General features: G+C 41.9%; 1 protein-coding gene across 2 annotated transcripts in view; it reads left to right on the top strand.

Annotated features, from left to right (window-relative positions):
• The window catches only part of TPRN (taperin), a 111,600-nt gene extending 94,256 nt beyond the window's left edge, over window positions 1-17,344 (top strand). Inside the window, exons 2-5 of one of the 2 annotated variants that reach the window (XM_069241327.1) lie at window positions 3,239-3,449; window positions 7,659-7,783; window positions 9,682-9,744; window positions 11,104-17,344. In XM_069241327.1, the coding sequence (XP_069097428.1) occupies window positions 3,239-3,449; window positions 7,659-7,783; window positions 9,682-9,726 (381 nt within the window). In that variant the 3' untranslated portion in view covers window positions 9,727-9,744; window positions 11,104-17,344. The remainder of the gene's footprint in view (window positions 1-3,238; window positions 3,450-7,658; window positions 7,784-9,681; window positions 9,745-11,103) is intronic. The other variant, XM_069241326.1, reaches the window with a different exon arrangement.
• The last annotated feature ends 2,740 nt before the right edge of the window (window positions 17,345-20,084 follow it).

Raw genomic sequence — 20,084 nt, 5'->3', positions numbered from 1 at the left:
GAGGCCTACTTAGCTAGCCAGAGACGCTAAAGAGTAGGACTATCTGTGGTAGCTTAGAACTTTGCTACTCTGAATTGGAGTAAGCACGGGGACCTCTGTTGCCCAAAGTGTGCTATTATCTTGTGTCATATATACATTCATCCTTGGTCGTACTAACGCTACATGGCCGTTGGAGAGTGGCAGTTACATACTGTTTAAATTAGCGCTTAGGGTTCTTTGTGAACCATTGATGAGTGGCTGGTAGAGTGACCGCAACTGTGTTAAATTCTTTGGAAACTAACAGTGCCTTCAGGTTTCCTCTCAGGCTAAACTGTTGTCACTCTGCATTTGAGGCACTCCACGTGTTGCAACATCAGTCAAGTCAGGGGCGCCCGGTAATTTGCATTGCAATTTAATTGTACAAGTAAGTAAAAGGGACTTGAGCTGGAACTGGAGTAGCATCAGACATTGCATAAGCAGGAGCTTTGTCAATGGACTTAAAAGCTTATCTCAGATGCAACTCTTACAAGTGTCACAATCGATGGTTAGCCTACTATTTCGCCACGTGTGCAAACAACACACCTGTGACTTGATGCTCTTTTGTATGGTATTTAATTTACTGTTACAGCAGTGTTGTGTAATGGACTGGTAAAAAATTAGACCGTTTCTTGGAATGCTGTTTTGTGAACTCTGATCTCCTGAAAGTGCCTGGATCCTTATAAATATTGTAAATCATTAAGCCTATCAAATGCCTATTTTGCTCTCGCAAGCACATCTACTTACACATGTGGTAAACTACCAGTTTTTAAAGAAATATAAAATACCATTGAACATCGTAGGGAAATAACTTAATATCTCCTCCTTCAATTTTCCTCCCTGGCCTCTCTTTCAGAATACTCTTCCCCTCACAACCCCGTACCCCAATGGTTTTACCACCTTCTTAACTTCTCTCCCATTCTCTTTTTATTTGTTAACATTGATGTATGAATGGATAAACATGATAGCTATATATTTTTCCTCCCCCATTCTAGTTTAGAACCACACTGTTAGATTGGGTCAACCGTCATTTGTGTTTGGTGAAGTGAACGTTTCCGGTAGATCCGCGCTGTATAAAAATGGATTGATGATTAGGCTCTCTGAATTTGAGTTTATAGTTAACAGACAGGTTACTGATGTATTTAGTTATGTCCTTTTTTATGTAATTTTAAGCCTGCAGAGCGTTTTAGACATTGGGCCTGATTTAGACTTTGGCAAATGGGTTTACTCTGTCTCAGACGTGACGGATATACCATCCGCTGTATTACGATTCCATTATAGCTTGCAGAGATCCTAATACGGCGGACGGGTTATCTGTCACATTTGTGACAGTAACTCATCCGCCAAACTCTAAATCAGGCCCATAGTCTGTATTCCTCAGGATGCGGCAGTACTTAAAAGGGCGACAACTAGGGTTAAACCAGTTCTTACTTTGTGCTTGTTGATTCCGGTGCGGAGCATTGGCAATTATTTTTGGGGGCCGGCACTTATTTTTTTGTCTCAGGCATTTTCTGCAAGCAAAAGACACATATGGGAAAGACGGAGGAAGAGCAAAATGAAAAAGCGTCACAATAGGAGAAAGCATAAAGCTGCAAGAGTGAGCTGAAGGGGCAAGTAGTGGCTTTAAATGGATTGAAGAGGCTCGAGATGGCTTCAGTATTCCATGTTTGCTCATTTAATTGCAGCAGCAGTGAGATTCCGCGAGATTCAGAGGAGAGCTTTGGGCACCAGCACATTTTTATTTACAAATTAAGCACAGGGTTAAACTGTTTCGAAGCTTAAACCTCATGCAGACTTCCCAAGGATTTTGTGGAATTGGTCCAGTAAGCATTAAAACTAACTCAATCTGTGAACTGACCGAATGTGTGGCTTTTCTGTTGCGCTTCAGATGCAAACATCAACGTATGATTCGGGAACAGAAGGTAGCTTTGCTGTGTAAGTTCTCGTGGTGGGCAACAAGCTGAAGATAAGCGGTTTCCCATCCACAGGAGCTTTATTTCTACAAATTCATTTGGTTTCCCACATTGACCAAGTAAGAGACCCGCGCTGATAGTATGTGGGGTTGGAACCTGCCAGTATAAAAAAATTAATTTGGAAAAAAAAATGTGATTTGTTAAACTTGCCACATCTGTCTCGCATTGTGAAATATAATGTGAAACATAAAAATCTGAAATATAAAAATGTATTGTTTCGTTAACCAGTGGTCCTTGCACTTATCTTTGGTTGTTGTCTGAATTTGCTGTTGGTACAGCTAAAGCTGAGTTTGTGTTTTTTTTTCCTCCCCCAGTGCAGGCGGGTATCACAGAAGGGTTTGTGTGGTTCTTTCTGTGGATAAAAGTGCACTGGCATGTTGCTTACGCTCTTGCTTATATTTGGGTATTGCCATCGCTCACATGGGGGAATTCCAAATGTACCATGGAGCATACTAACGCGGATTTAAAATTCTAGGGTGATCCATAGTTTACTTCCCTGGTAGAGGGTATTTAGGAAATGTGGCAGGAGAGGGCTCCTCATGCACTTGCATACAGCTGGGTCAACCTGTGGGTGTGTTTATAAATAACCATAAACACACACAGTTATCTGCACCTATTGCCAGTGCATCTTTCCATCAGTATTCACGGGAGACGGTGTGAAACCACAGGGTTGCCTATAGAGTTGCACACTGCACATCTCTCACAGACAGATTGGGACCCTTTTGTCGAAGGTGAGTGTGGATGAGGACTGCCTGGTACAGAGACGCGCAGGAGGGTGCTCTGCTGTTGTGTACCAGGAACAGGAACGGATTGGCACACTGACTATCGCTACTTAACTAATGGGAAGGAGACCGAAGAGCCTATGGGTGTTGGGGATTTTGCCTTCTGAACAACACAAATAAGGGCCAGAGTTCATTATATAACAAGTGCCGCAACTTAACATGAAGCCTTGCCGCACGTACATTGTCCTCTCCTGCATATTAATTGAGAAAATGTTGAATCAAGACACCTTTAAATGCTTTATCATAAATTACTTCTATTGAGCTCACAGACCATGGGCATCCAAGTGCGGTACACAATGAGTGGTCCAAAGAGCCCTTTTAGAAAAGGGTTCTTCGAGGGCCTTCCTAAAGAGCATTAGTTGCTCCTTAAATCTTAGTTCTTCCAAGGGCCGTGTCTTTTTACGCTTCGCCACCTAGAATAGCGCAGGTGTGGGCCAGCCTTACTAATTGTTTTCCTTTCTTTAATAGATGAAGATTTCTTTCAATGAGAGCAGCCTCCAGACCATGTTTGAATATCCTTCTGAGAGCTCACTGACAGAAGATGACCCAGAAGAGGAAGATGGGTCAGACTCCGAGCCAGAGGAAGAAGAAAAGCCATACTCTCTTTTCCTTCCACGCCCAAGTTTTATCACTGGTAATACTTCTAACAACTCTCTGCGGCCCAATTCCTCAAACTCAGGTACCGTATAGACTCCTGCTCACAATTTGAGTTGTATTTAGATGCAGCCACTTGTCGTATCTGGCATAATGTTACCAAGAGCCACCAATCCATGTACATTGACTTCTCAACTTATAGTTACTTTGGTTTCTTATTCTGCTGCATATTATGTACGTCACCCCCATAGGAACATTACCTCGTCTCTTGTATCAATTGCAACAGTGCCAACAAATCCTGCCACCTTCAACATTTGATTGCCTTTTTTAGTTTTGAACTTGCACTGTACAGCGACTTGATACGTGGGTGGGAGGCAATGCACGCCTTATACCTACCTTTTATTGACTGTTTCAGATATGAGAGATCAGAGATGCTGCGTTTTTTACGTTTCCTGAATTCTGTGTTTAATGCTCACCTTTCCACTCTCTACTCTCTGCTCCTTTATATTGTTTGTCCATCTCTTTACACAGGCACCTTCTCAACCTTAGTTTGTTCTGTACAATATATGTGTATAGTTCCCTTGTAGGCTTAATGGCAAATGTTGTTTAATTGCTACCATGGTCAATATATGGAAGACCTTGAGCCTGATTTCGATTTTGGCAGATGAGTTACTCCATCACAACGGTGACGGATATCCCATCTGCCGAAATATAAATCCCATAGGATATAATGGGATTTATATTTCGGTGAACAGGATACTTGTGACTGTTGTGATGCATTACCTTGTCTGCCGAGATCGAAATCAGGGCCTTTGTTTCTAATGTCTATTGTACAACGCTTTGAAACCCAGTTGGGTGGAGTTTGCAATTATATAAAATAATACAACCTAAAGGATCTATGCTGCAAGTACTTTTAATTGACTTAAATGATTCTGTGTATTCTTAAGTATTGTTGTGCCTAACCAACTATATATAGTGACTATAAACCCCTTTTCAACCTTTAAATGAAGTCACTTTCCCTTGTCAGATGGATTCCCTTCTTGGTATGTTTTATAAACCTAGTATAGGGTACTTTAAAAAACAATGCTCATCTCCAAGGTAATCTTAACAAAACACCCGAATGTTGATGAATCTCGAATGTGATGACATGTATTTGGTCCAAAGCCCTTTTGTGGTCCTCTTTATGTGAAAGGAGATATTTTGCCTTACAAATGTCCTCCTTTCTTGGGGCTTGCCTTTTAAGTCTGACTTCAACAATTGTATACAGTTCAGAAATGTATTTTTTGAGGCTGATACTGATGAATGTTTAGGGGTCTTGTGAGTTCCTGTCTTACACTGTGTGGAAAAATAATCTTAGGTCACCGATAAACAAAAATTGTGCAAATGTCAAAGGTAAGATTGATGCTGCAGGAGACTATCAAATATGCATAAGAGGTAATCTCAAGTTACCCCTTCTAACAATGCCGTAGATGCTTGGTACTACTCTGAGATCCACCTTTCCCATTTTAAAGCCCTCAACAAGCCTTTCAGTAGATGAACCTTCCAGACAAACACACTAGTGTGTACTGTTTGATGGGAAGTACCCATTTGTAAGGCCCTGCGTCTCATACTACTGGGAGATCTCATCAAACCTTATTAGGGTGTCGCAGAATCACAGAGCTAAAGGTTAAGCAGAGGCCAGCCAGGATGTTTAGTTTCAAAACTGGATTTTTAGTCCCAATATTATGTTTCTTGATAGAACAAGGCATGTGACTCTTGAGCACATGTATACCTTAACCACACCAGTAGATTAAAGACCAAGAAAAACTAAGGGATACCAGAACACTTTTTCATAAAACTACAGGGTACCAGAATAGACCCCTTTTAAAGATGAATTGTTCCTCCTGTCTCTCCAGTAGTACAAATAGCAAGAAATGGGCCGTTTTTGCCTTTTATGGATTCCCTAGGTAGGAAGAGCCCAACACCTGCTTAAAATATTCTTCTAAAAAGCTGCGTTTATGGCACCGCGACAGGGAAAGCAACAAATACCTTGCCTGCCGGGAAAATTAGTGTATGAGGCAGTATTTTCAGTTTTAGCCAGGAAAGGTGCAAAAAACAGGAAATTAGTTAGTTGGTCGAGAGAAACAGGTCTGACCTTGAAAGAGACATTGAGCACCAGCTTGGCGACAAGCAGGTGGCTTGCAAGAGTGGGAGAGAAATTATTCCTTGTTGAGGTTTCTGGATTGTATAGCAGAGACGCAGGGGCATCTTTTCTGTAAAGATGAAAGCAGAAATAAATGAGCTGATCCATAAGGATTTTAATCCCCAAGAGACTCGCAATACAATCCTTTTGTCTGCTTTCTGTTACCACAGTAGACCACTTTCTCAGCGACCCTTGCAAGGACACATGTATGCTATTGGTCTATGTACCATAACAGATGTGACTGATGCACCTGATGGATGTCTTCGTTGAGGACCCCAGTTAAAGAAAGGGGGAAAGGAGCAATCCGTCCCACTTACAAAAAAAAAGTCTGACGCTGCCTACTACGGCCTTACTTTAAGCACCCCTGACGACAGTGGGTTAAATCTAATATCTAAACTGGGAACAAATAATCAAATTAATGACTCAATATGTGTGCCAGATTGAAAGTTTTTTGTGCATTGGTAATTCGGTTTATACATGTCTTCTCACAAAAGTGAATTTGTTTAGCACGGTACGCCTCCCCCCCCCCCCCCCCCCCCCCACGCCCACCCTCCCCAGCCCCCAGAAGCCATTTCAAGTTCCAGTAGCTGTCCAGGGCTTTTGACAGGTGAAGCTGTAAACACATAGGGGGTCATTCTGACCCTGGCGGCCGGTGACCGCCAGGGTCACCGACCACGGGAGCACCGCCAACAGGCTGGCGGTGCTCCCAAGGGCATTCTGACCGCGGCGGTTCAGCCGCGGTCAGAAAGGGTAAACCGGCAGTCTCCCGCCGGTTTACCGCTGCCCCATTGAATCCTCCATGGCGGCGGAGCGCGCTCCGCCGCCATGGGGATTCAGACACCCCCTACCGCCATCCTGTTCATGGCGGGAAACCCGCCATGAACAGGATGGCGGTAGGGGGTGCCGCGGGGCCCCTGGGGGCCCCTGCAGTGCCCATGCCAATGGCATGGGCACTGCAGGGGCCCCCGTAAGAGGGCCCCACAAAGTATTTCAGTGTCTGCTTTGCAGACACTGAAATACGCGACGGGTGCAACTGCACCCGTCGCACCCCTGCAACTACGCCGGCTCAATTCTGAGCCGGCGTCCTCGTTGCAGGGGCATTTCCGCTGGGCCGGCGGGCGCTCTTTTGGAGAGCGCCCGCCGGCCCAGCGGAAATGTTTGAATGGCCGCCGCGGTCTTTTGACCGCGGTGCGGTCATTTGTCGGCGGTACCTTGGCGGACGGCCTCCGCCGTCCGCCAAGGTCTGAATGACCCCCATAGATCCGTATGAACGTAGCAGCAGTAATTGGGCCTGGTAAACTGAAAACACAAACTACTAGTGCACTGCGAAAAACAGTTTCAGAATGTTTGTAGAAGAAATCAAATTAGGTTTCTGAGTTCAGTTAGAGCTGTATTGAAAAGTCTGCGCACATTTGAACTGCAGATTGTTACAGGGAGAATAATGCAGAATAAGGTCTATTAAGTTTGGTCTTTTCCTTTGGCAGCACTCTGTGAACGGCATAGAACATTAAGTCAAATTAGCTTGTTTTTGGGGTCATTAGACTCGTTAATTCCAAGATCAACTAAGGCAACGCTCTTTACTGTGAACTCCTTAGCGTAGCTCGTAGCATGCTGCATCACAGCTGGTGCTCAGTCTATGGGAAGGGCATCATGTCTCGTCTGAGATGCTTGCTATCCTGGTAGAGTTACAGCACTTACAAATTCCTCTGACCCTTACCTGCCTCCATGGGTTGCACCTGCCTGTATAGAGTAAACACGTGGACTGTACCTTGCTCCTCGCTAGCTCTGCTCTGCAAACTAGCAGTGGTTGCAGCTGTTTTGTCTGAAGTCAAATAGGCAATTGTCTGCAGTTGTTCTGTAGTTTGGAAACTCCTCCGATCGAAAGTCTGGCATTTGCAAAAGGAACAAATTTGGTAAACATAAGATATTCATGCAAGGTTGAGTCGTTTGTTTTCAAAGTCTTGATAGTTAATTCTCTGTGAAGTCAAAGTAATTAAATTAAAAAAGTGGCAGTGCTTGTGATAAAGGATTCTGTTTTTTAATTTATAGCTTGTCAACTTGATTGAAATAAGTACTGTCCCAGACCCATTAATGCTTGTCTTCTTTCTATAGGTTTATCCAGCTACACACCCAAGCACTCTGTCGAGTATAGTAAGTGGCAGGAGAAGAAGTACGAGGAGAAACCTTCCTCGGTGGGTGGGATACACCAGGAGGGTGAGCATGACGCGAAAAACATGGTAAGCTCCTCACTGCAGAAGCACCTCGTGCATCCTCCCGGTCCCCATAGTCTTAGCATAGTGCTATCTTGCCACACATCTGAAGCTCATCATCTGGAGTACACCGTCACTCCTCCTGATGCAGTGTAAGAGAAGCGCCATTGTGCCCATGTTACAATGAATATACCATACAGACCCACAGTAATGGTTTTTCAGGGCAACCATTTTTTCCTCCTCAAAACAGCCATTCACGCCAACTAGCATCACCCACATGCATTTAATCTGCAAATCTGAAATGCCAGCAATGAGCAGTGGCACTCTAAATTGATTGTACCTATGTGTGCTCCAAGCAATCCGGCTTCAACTCTGTGTAGCGCTAAAAGTTATTTTATTCATGTAGTTGATTAAAACCTTAATTTTGACCCTGTATAGCACAACACTGCTTTTCTGCCTAAGTTTGGGCTATCAGCCACCACAAACCTACATACATTCTACAAACGGAAGTGACCCCACTTGTTTGTCCTTCTGAATTTGACAGGGTTTCACACAGTTGACCACCACTTTTGTCACGTGAGATGGAGTATCTGGGAACCCTTACCTTAGTCTTTTTCTGCAAATTGACCTCCAGTGTTCCCATTTTATGTATTGCCCTCTTTTGTTTAAAGAGCTTTCAAATAAGCAGCTTCTTATAAAGATATTACTTTGCTTGAGTTGTGTTTCTCCTACACTTAGAGCAATTTTTTTAGTTTCTCTGAGTTTTCAAAGAACTCAACAGTATCAAGTTTACAGGCGTACTCATATGCACCGCAATATACACATTCAGAACAGTAGTCTAATTTTTCTACATATGTAAATGTTATATTTGATTGTATTTTGTACGATTTATCTTTTTATTTTATTTTCACTGTTGGACAAATGTTATTCAATTGGGAACTCTCACCTTCCCGTCATTCAAGAAAACTGATTTCATCGCATAACATCCTTTCCTTTTTACAAGATTGGAAATATTCTGCAAAAGACATACACTGTTAGACATAAGAGTTACTGGATGCTCACCAATTTCTCCAGGTTTCCTGCCCTGAACCGCACACAGCATGCCACTTTTGGGTGGACTCACTCACGCTTACAATTCTGGCATACAGAGCAAGTAAATGCATATATATTGGCAAATTCATAAAACTGTAAATTGTCTGAATTAGGGGTGGAACTGTGGTCTTCCAAATGCTGTTATGTGCACATCTGATCCGTATTTAGGTGCACAAATAGCTTGCAAATTCAGTCCATTAATAGTCTCTTACAAACAGTGGATTTGGAACAAAAGAAGGTGTTTTGCTACTGGACTTTGGCACCTCTGTCCCTCCATTATTCTATTCAATCCAACTAACAGACTCACATGCCCTCTGCTCAAATTATCTCCTACCTTCCTATATGAATACCGTACTCATATTTCCGTATCTCTTTGGGTTCCGGAGTAGTTTGCTGCTCACCAAAAAGTGCTTCAATGCCTCGTCAGGGCTAGTAAGCGCTATCTAAATACAATTACAAAAGTCTTTATGTGAATTTAGTAGACTTGGGGCCATTCCAAGGAATGGAAAAGGATACTTCTATGAATTCATGAACGCCTTCCACAGAGGGATGCTTGGATGTCTGCTTCTCCTTAGTTGGGCTCTATGATAGATTTATAGAACGCATCTCAATAGCGTTCCCAGTCCACATTTTCTCTTTTGCTGCTCACCACAAAAAGCTGTGAAAGGACCTTTTATAGCACTTAGGAGAATTGATATTGGGAACAGTAGGGAATGTGTTTTAAGGTTGAAATGAAAGATCCTATTTCATGGAGGCCACCACACATTTAATAGTGAAACCCTGGAGATTGCACAACATGTATTAAGTAGACTTCTTTCATTGATGTCTTGAAGGGAAAAAATGGCTTATTCTTGATGAACGTGGAGCGTTTTGGGTGATAAAGAGTAACGAGTTAGGTATGTATATAACTTTATGGAACTACCTGAAATAAACAGTTGTTTACGTCTTAACAAGCTCCTCTTTCCTTGGTGGCAGGGCCATTGCCATGTTTCCAGCCAAAAGGGTTGTGCTTGCCCTTTTTAGGTGTGGGTTTTGACAGCACAGCGGTTAAACATGCATATTGCCAAGAATATGCAACAAGAGTGCTTTGGGTCTGCCTCTTTCAAGCATTGGCTTTCTTCGACCAGCGTCTTTCAGTCATTGGCTAGAGACTTTGTGAGTCGCGTCCTGGTTCAGCCCAATTGTGGTTTAATTTCTCAGCTAGTACTATTTGCTGATTTGCTTTTTCCTGCTGCCTCCATTCGAGTGCTTGCATTGAACGGCATGGGGCACTGCTTTACAGCTATAGCCCTCTCTACTTCTGCTTGCTCCTCCCCATTCATATCGCACTAAGGTGCTAGCACCACTTGTCTAAGCACATTAATTCCAGACTGACTGGTTTTGCCAATATTTATTCCTATTTCTACCAGGGGCATTTGTTTTTTCACAGTACTCAAGACCCAGCATGCCACTCTTCTATTCCCAACTGTCCTCTTTGATTTACTGACTCTTCTTGCATTTAAAAAATATCTCTTAACCTTGAGTAGATTCTTCCTGCAGTGCAAGCCTGGTCTCAATCCAAGAGTGCCCTCAAGTAGGGTATTTCATTTTGCTACACCAAGTGTGCATAACATAACATACGGATTTGCTGTCAGATTACTAGCCAACCCTCATTGCATCATTTCAATGGTTTGCCAACGAGATCTGAGGCTGCAATAGCAGTTCTTCAAGGAAATGTTACTCCAGCAAACATCTGATTAGCTTTATTTACAGTCATGTTCTAGATTTTCTTTTTTTTTTTTATTTGACTCTTCAGCAGGTAGTTCATTTTGAATCCACTCTAAAGAAGGAAGATGTATTCTTCTCTAACGCTAGCTCTCCTTATGGGTCTCTACATTACACTCAGACATTTTCAGAGAGTGGCATTCAATCATTTCCTGCTTATGGAGATGATGTGGCAAGAGATCTTTAGAGTCCTATGAAATTTCGGCACAGAACTCAAGGCGTGTGTTATTTATTTTTAAATTTGTTTTTAGGGTAACATCTTTCTCAAATGTGTTCCAAGTTTACCTGGGCCAACCAGGTTGAGCTAGAGGGGTTGTAAAACTTATGAAGCATATCCTTGCCAGAGAACTAGGTTTAATGCTGCATATTTTTCTTTCCTGGCTAGATTTTCTTTTCATTTTCTTTTTTTAGTTACAGTTTTGAAGATGTTCTTTTTCTGGTAGTGTTTCTTCAGCCTTGATTCTCATACTTATTCCTTATATCCCCCACAGCTCACACCGGCTGACAGCAACTCCTTATCAGACTTCAATAGTGAACCTGCCTTGTACTTTTAACCAGCTGACTACAAACCATATAGTGTGCAATATTGGACTGTTGTGTCCTTGCGTTCAAGTGGAAGCCACGTCGAGAAACATTGGAGGGTTTGTATTGCCACATCAACAGGAACAATTACGGAAACACTCCGCTCTTGCTGCTTGATCACCCTACGCATTGTTCTTCTGTTGATAAGAGTCCCTTGTGTTTATTGTACTGTGTCATTAACAAACACTGGGTCTCAAGGCAGTCAGTCCCTAGAACCTGGGTCTTGGAAACTCGAGGTTTGCTGAAGGTCGTGTAATCCCAGTTCCGGTACAACAGGACATTCACTCAGCTGTACATAGTCTGTCAACATTTTGAGCACTTGTTCGCACGCAGATGTTCGAATCCGGGGTGAGGCCCATGGGAAAAGAGTTACTTGATTACGTTCTGCAGCATCAAATATTTCTCAAACTTCAGAGTACCACAGCAACGTCAAAAAGAAAACGTTATCACCAGCAAAGCTCACATTCCTTCACCAAAATCCTACTGCGTTCCAAGCTAGAATTTGAGGCCTCTGCTGTAGGCCTGGATAATCAGAAAAAAGGTAACCCCAACGAAAATCACTGCTTCCTGACGTACAGGGTTATATGGACTTCTGCGCCAATGTCCTGAATTGCTCGGCCGGAAACTCCCTATTCCACCCCGGTGCCTGGATAGCCTCCGGCGGTGCTTGCAAGCCTTAGAACAGCCCTTGGCTTGCTGTTTTTGAGTACAGTGGTGCATATGGACTGGTATGGTGGGACGGGCATGTAAAAATGTGTTTGAGCAAGTCAAATGCTGTAAATGGAAGTACGACATGGACGTTGGACCATCAAAAACTGCACCAGTGATTTTCACTCTTCCAGAAGGTTTCCCATTGGATAGTTTTCATCTCTGTCACGAAGGTGACTCTAGCTTAAAAGCAACAGACCCTTCTGCTTTGAGAAAATGTGTTCTTTAAACTAAAATCGCTCTGATGAGATGCATGTAAATAGGTCCATTCGTACAGTGCCACATATGTTTGTCCTTACTCCACCTGTTAGATGTATGATTGTATGAAAAAAAAAAAAAAAAATCTTTGGTAATAGAACAATATTTTAATTTGTATAAACTGAAAATCTTTTTTTCTAGCGTGAGCCTCCTGGAGAGGTTTCGTCTTAGAGTGATGGGAAAAGCCGGAAGACTGATTTGCTAACATCACTCCACAGATGTAGCTGAACTACTACTAAAGAGAAGTGGATGCTTGCAGTTAGGAAGGGGGGGGGGCACCGCTTTGACCCCACAAGTGTGAAGCCAGGTGTCTGTCTGGGGTTAGGCATGGCAAGAAATAGCCAAGTTGGACTTGGATGTTCAGAGTACAAGTCTTTAATGGACAGAACTCAGTGTGACACTGATCGTAGGCATTTTCTTGTGGACCCTGTCTATAGTTCCCTCATAACTAGCACTGAATCCATGTGAACCTCTTCCTCTGGGCGCTCTGAATGAATGTAGGAGATGATAAAGCCTAGCTGCTGGTAGAGTACTGCCTGAGTGCCGAGTGACCTGATCTGCACCCACAAGTGCTTGGAAGGCTTCACCCAGTTCCTTCCTTTGCACTCTCAAAAAAGTAAAGCACGAGGGATGATATTGTAGTTGATCCTCACGTACATTACCCCTTGGCAGCCATTAAATGATTTACATAATGATATCAGGGACTGCTGTCTGGATTTCTGTGCGTTTTTTCTACCTATCTCTTCTTATCGGTCAATTTAAATTATTTTGGATTTCAGAAGCTCCTTAAAACCCTACATTATGTCAAAAACCTGAAACCGTTCAATGTATACAGTGTGCTTCACCCAAAGGCTTTAAGCACAGCCCTTTCACCCAATCGTTAAGATTGCCTGCACACTTACACCTAAAATATTTGAGGAGGCCAGTATGCTGTACGCAGTGGTATAGCAATATCTATAGACCTAGTGAGCATCATACGTATTGCACAGCATGTCCTTCCTACTTTCATACATTGCTACTGTGTCAGATAAGTTGCTCAATAGAGACATTATCCTGTACATCGTGCAAATACAGGTAACGGTAGCTTGAGATGTTGGAAACCTAACTGTGAGCAGGATGCTCTTGTAACTGTGGTGGGCAAGTCTACTCAAACCAGGGGGTGCGTATGTAAGGTTGTCAGATTAAGGAGGCATTTTGAGACATGTGTTGCTTATTACCAGTGTTTTCCATCTATTGCCCCAGCATGAATTCATTGAATTCTCTCTATTGGGTTTTATGGCCAAGTGTTTATTCAATTTAGTTTCCACATAAGTGGACAAAGTAGCTCTGCTGTACTCTTCACTCTGTTTTAGTTTGTGGGCAAAAGACTTAGGGAGTTATTACAACTTTGGAGGAGGTGTTAATCCGTCCCAAAAGTGACGGTAAAGTGACGGATATACCACCAGCCGTATTACGAGTTCCATAGGATATAATGGACTCGTAATACAGTTGGTGGTATATCCGTCACTTTACCGTCACTTTTGGGACGGATTAACACCGCCTCTAAAGTTGTAATAACCCCCATAGTCTGCAAATGTGTGAACGTGCTATTGCCCACTCTAAGGATGAACGTCTACTTTGGATTTAGAAAAAAAAATCAATATTTTTACATTATGTAATATATAAAAACGGCATGAGCAGTAATTACGTATTGTGGTCCAATGAAAGACTTTAGTTTATCTATTTAAGAAAAGGTTGAAGATCAAGTGGTTTTCTGTTACCACAACTGAGATTAGATTGAAAAGCATATATCAAGCCTGTGACATAATTCCAGTGAATCTTGTCAAAATGACCTATAGGGAATTTGATGAATAAATTTATTAATTTTCACTGCTAACAGATACTGTGCATTATGGAATGAGCATGGGATCTTGGGATCATGGCGCCTCCAAACAACATTTGAATAGTCTTGTTTCAGATTATTGTGGCAACAGGTGAAAAGCTGCTCTTAAATTGCAGATTCATTCTCTCTGCGCTGGATCAAAGGAGTTGCATTATCCTGATTAAATTTATTTGGCTTGTAATGTGTGTACCTTGTAATTCCATTCATAAAGTTCATATTGAACAATTCAGATCACATATACAATAGCAGGTTTGCATTATTTGCTGCAGGTAGCCATCCGTAGGCTGTTGGTGTCCCTTGCTGTGTCCCTCCGCACACCTACGTACACTGGGCGCACTCCTTTTCACCCGTTTTTCTTACATTTCAAGAATATTCGCCCCTTTCCTCTTGATTAGGGAAAGCTTACAGGGGCTTCCCAAACAGACTCACTCCCTGCCCCGTTTTCAAAGCGATACAGTTTTGTCTTTTTGTGTACTCCGTAACCTTACACACATAGGAAATAGCTACAGAAATATGCCTAAGCCATGCCATCCTTTTATCTGTCACTTTTTATCAATGTGTGGTTGGCAAGCACGCACAGGGTTGTGGCTCCGGTCCTTGGTGGAACAGCGGTTGCCTCCTGGGAAGAGAACTCTGCCTTGGTGATCTGGTATCTCTGCAGGGTTTCCTAAAGGAAAACCAATGGGTATAAAATGCCGGCTTTGTAGCAGTGCTCTTGGGAAATAAAACACCTATCTGAGTAACATTTAAGGTACTGGCACCGTCCTTGCTGATTAGCAGTGTGCACATTCCGATGATGTGTACTCCTAGATGTAATTGCATTACTGAATGTTTTCAGTCACTACGATTAGCTCTCATCCGAATGTAATACCACAGCTTCACCCACTAGTATTTTCAGTGTCCATCATTGAATTTTGTGGACTTTTCAACTTTATTGGATGGTGTAAACCTCCTCTTGTGTCCTTCTGTCTGGAACCAACAGAAAGTGTTGTAGCACGTGTATTGCACTATTGTGAATAAGGGGTGAAATACATATGTACTGTGCATTCTAGTCAAGCACATTGCCCCTTGATACTCTCTTGACCTCTTTTGTGTCTAACATATTGTTTTCGCCTTAACCCGCACCAATGTTAGGTAGTTGAAAGCAAAAGCTGGGTTGTAATGAATACTGTACTTTAATTCTGTCCAGTTTCCTAAAATTTCTACTAGGCAGGCACAAATGTTTCAGATACACTTAGAAATAGCACAAACATCTCTTGGACTTTTTGGACAAAAATTGTGGTAGTTGCATACAATTATGTTCTTAAAATGAGTACAAATAAATATGGGGTTTCAGTGTAACAACGTTTTGCCTTATAACAAGTAATTTTGATCTCAAAGGTTTTACTGGTATTTGTTTCTTCATTTTTTAATCTGAAAAAAGCATTTTTTTTTTCTGATCTCAGCCCACAGTGGGATCATCAGAGCAGAGTCATTTATACTTTTTCTTGTTTCTGGGACTTGAAATGCACAAAATATTCTACTTTTATAATGTTTTCAGACAATTTCAGAAATTGCTCTGGCCAGAGCAGCAACAGTTTTCATAGTTTAAAAAAAATACAACGAAGGAAAACAAAAAGCTTAAAAATAGAAGCTTATCAAAAGCAAACATATACGTTCAAAACACAAACGTCAGATCTTTCAGGATGTTTTTTTTCACACTCAATGAAAAAGGAAAATTAGCTATTGATAGGCTTCGCATTTTTCAAACGTTGTGTTTATTGCAGCATTTTGTCTGGATTCCACCCTTGCATTTTTTTGGCCATGGTGTGTGTATCTATTGGTTTATAAGTGACCCCGAAGGTGAAAAGGACATTTTGGGACAGTAGTGCATGAAACGGCGTAATTCCACACTGTGACATTCCCTGGAAATAACAAACAGGGTTGTTTATACCAAAAGCTTGGGGAATTTTTCTTATCCACCTGAGGAATTTACACTGTGTACTTGCCTTGTAATTTGTTTTCCTGCCTCCTTGTGACCTTGTGCTCTGTAAAACCAAGGACCGATGCGTGGGATACTGGATCTTTCATTGGTTTATGCAATATCCAGTGCTGTATGTGTTGGTACATCTTTAATCATTTAATAGTTTGCAAATATATATGTGGTATGCTCTGTTTACCACTTGTTTGTCTCTCTAGCTTTCTTATGTCCATTGGTGCGCACGACGTAAGATGTAATATTTTTGAGCAGTACATGAGCAACATTCCTAGCAACCATTTTTTTTAGCTCTTTGTCTCGCACTGATGAACCGTCATAGAGGATGAAAATTCTTCGTCAAGTTGACCACCTATGCACAATTTCTTAGTTGAACAAAACTGCCCTTGGTTTAACCCAACTAGTTTCCGTTCATGTGTTAATATATCAAGGATAAGGATATTTGAAGAATTAGAACTTGTTTCATTAACAATATTATGTTGACTTATTATCTGTAAGTTAAAATTTTGCACTTATTGACTCAGCACAGTTAGTCAAGACTAAAGGTCTATTGTTATATCTGCTGTCTCCCTAAAAGATCAGACATTTAGGTACTTAATGAAATGTACATGAATGTACTCCTTATTAAGGGCAATCTTGTATCTCACGTTAATTTGGGAAGGGTTGGCCAGATCTTGACCTGCCGTTGGGACATTATCTACAAGCATTCTGTGTGCATGTGATGTTAGTTGTGGTGTATAAAGCAACTACGCTGTTCCATGCATTCATAGCGTATGGTTACTGTGCCTGCAGAGACTGATTACATTAAATAAAATTTAAGAAATGTTGGCCAAGTAGAGCTAAGGGTTCAGCTAATTGTTGACGAAGAACCGAGCAAACTGTTTAGTACCTGCTACAGCAAACAGTACAATCGTCATGACTTTTCTCAATGTACATTTGTTGATGCAGCACATCTACAGCACTGTGGCAAAAGGTCTACAGGAGAAGTCTTCAAAGTCTGTATATTTTTGCACTTAAGTAATAAAATTTATAAATAGAGTTGATATTTAAGACGAAAGGTGAAGAAAATGTATGATTCTGAGCTGTTATAATTGCCAGGTTTGGCTCAAGTGGCCAAATTTCTCAATGTTTTATTCTTCTGGAATTGTACTTCTTTGTACTTGCACAAAACTGAGCTAATCACTCCGTGATACTTGTTTGTCTGATTTGTATGTGGTTGTAGATTTAATATATAATGCATTTTCATACTTTGTAACCAGATAAAAACAAATTTTATTTGAGTTATGATGACTAGGGTTTCAATAAATATTTTCACTGCAGGATTAAACATGAGTGTTTCTTGCTTTGTGTAATACACAATTTTTCTGTTTCAAACATGTATTTTAAGGAAGACGTTGTTTACCACAAACTTACTTCCTGCCAGCAAGTGAACATAAATTGCTTGACATACGTGTTATAAACGTGTACATAATCCCTATCACCACACATGCATTATGCATGTTGAGATTACCCAACTCTGCTGTGCAGCTGGTCTTCCTGGCCAATCCCTTGTTTTCTGCTGATGGCCATGGACTCGAACCTGCTTCCCTGTGCTCAGCAGTATTTTTTAATACTGCAGAGGCACCTACCCTTCCGCTTTTAATTTTTCTAGTGTTTTGCCCTTTTGTCTTCTGTTGTTTCTTGTCTTGGCAGCGAATGCTGCTAGATTATGGTATTACACCATGCATGTTGTACCAAAGCCTATTTGCGGCTGCAGATGTGTATTGAACACTGCATGTCCTATTTGGGTCATACTTGTTCATTATGAAGATAGCACCAAATTCTTTGGAGAGCCTTGGTTGTTACTGCACAGAGATGGTCCCGCACCAATGAAGACTGAGTGCAACCTGCACTAGAAACCAGTTGTGCAAAAGAGTCAGACTGTGAGCCCTGGTATTGTTATGTGGAGGGTACCATATCAGGCCAGCAAATGTGAGTAATCCCAGTAAAAGGGAAATTATATATTGAAGTGGACATTCTTGAACCATATGATAACTTGCTCCAGCACTATAGAAAGATGAATTCCCAGCTTGGGGGACTGAATTCACTTCAGACAATTGTGATGACCATCCTTTATCCCTTGTGCACCCGTCTGATTCACCTGAATCAGTCCGAGCCACAATAGAGTGGGGAGATGTCCTCTTCCCTTCCTGGATAAGCAGATCTTGTGATCCACTGTACAATGTGGATATGGCTGTGTTTCCCCTCTGAGCATTGACCTTCGAGGCCCAAATTGTAAAAAGCATGCCACCGTCTGGTGCGTCCTGTCCCTCTGCCTGCAGGCATTTTGATCTTCAGAATATTTTTTTGCTCAACAGATTTTTAAGTACTCAATAGGCTTTGAATCCTTCCTGCGCTGGCTTGCTCTTCCGGCTGTCCTTTTGTTACATGTTCTTAGCCAAAATGAGCAACTCCCTTTCAAGTGACTTCCATGGGCTAGTGTTAACAGAGCTTGGTGGAGTTGGATGCATTTGATGTCCAAGAGAACGTGACACTCTCAGGTGACAAAGGGGCTCTGGCCCGCGCAGCATTATCAATAAAGCATCATAGCAAAAGTATGTAAGATCTAGTCACCTTATTGCCATTCCAGCAATATGGGAGTTTCATAAACTGAAGTTGGGGGAAGGCGTTCTTTCCGCTGCAAACGATAGCTTAACCACACAAACGTCTTGTTTATTCATCCCAACTATTTCGCCCTACATTTAAAGATACCACTGCCCAGTGGAAGTGAAAAAAAAAGATATAAACTCCCCAACAGAGAATGCATTGAGGTCACTGGGCTCCCCTTTGGTTGTGTATCAGTGAAAAGGCATTTATTCCCTGGGCCACCCCGCTGAATGGCTCCACCCTGTACCTAAACAGAAAGCAGCCACAACTGAAGACACAAGGTCCATTTCCAAAACTATGTACAATCTACTAATATTCCAGACCAAGTGCTCCCTGCCCACGTGCCCCATCCAAAACTAAGTTGTTTTGTTGTTGCATTTAAAAAACTTTAAGAAAAATGTAATGCTGAAAAACATTTGGTCAAGTGACAAAGGTTATGTCAACTATTACTTTGCCACAGTATATTTATTATTTTCCCTTAATGTATGTCCATCGTTCTGCCGCAGAGTAAGTGTACGTTGCTGGGGCAGATTGCTTAAAGTGCTCTAGTGGCCCAACTTCATCTGTACCTGCTTTTCCTTCCATCGCCCGGGCAGGTGTGTACTGTACCTGGGGTTGCATCATTTTGTCCACCTTTTACAGAGCACTCGTTGCCGAAGGGGCTGAGCCATCCGCATAGGGCAGAGGTGGGACCTTTCTGTTGCTCATCTTTGAAAGACCAACGCTTGCTGCAGTACGTTCATCTGCCATCATAATTGATGTATACTGTGGAAAGAAGGGGTGGCAACAGATATCCTTATTTCTTTCCAAATGTTGTGGGAAACATTTCTATTAGGCATCCATTGGTGTCCTGGAGTTGGTTTGGAGTTCTTTCAGACCCTGGGAAGATCACGGTTTCTCTTGTATCTTCCACAGTTTCTGTTGAATCATATGGTCGAAGGCTGACGAGGAGTCCAGGAATGCAGCAAACAGGGAGCCTTTGTTAAGCAGTGTGTGTGTTTCTCAGTTGGAAAATTAACACACGATGCACTGTTTAGAGCTCTTTGCACAAACCTCACTGGTAGGCCGTGATAAGCTGCACATCTTCAATCCACTCTTGAACATTCTGGTGGATTATTTGGATAAAAAGATAGCTTTTGCTAGAATTAGTCTAAAACATCTGTAGAGTGTGGGACTATGCATTGGGTCTTTCTTTTATCATGGGATTTTGATGATGTTGTGCCAGCAGTTCAGAAATTTCAGGTCAAATGATCAGTAGTGGAAGATTGTTCGAAGAATGGGGAGCCATTATAGTTACAGATATTTGAAACATTAATTTGGTATTATCTTATGGGCTGGTACATTTTCATTCTTCATTTTTCCAATGCTGTCTGCAATACATGTCATAAATTCTTTAACCCTTTTTTGGCTACTTGGGGTAG

The sequence above is a fragment of the Pleurodeles waltl genome, chromosome 6 (assembly GCF_031143425.1).
Source record: "Pleurodeles waltl isolate 20211129_DDA chromosome 6, aPleWal1.hap1.20221129, whole genome shotgun sequence".
Taxonomy (NCBI): domain Eukaryota; kingdom Metazoa; phylum Chordata; class Amphibia; order Caudata; family Salamandridae; genus Pleurodeles; species Pleurodeles waltl.
Note: the sequence above shows the minus strand (reverse complement) of the source record. Positions and strands in the feature narration are given on the sequence as shown.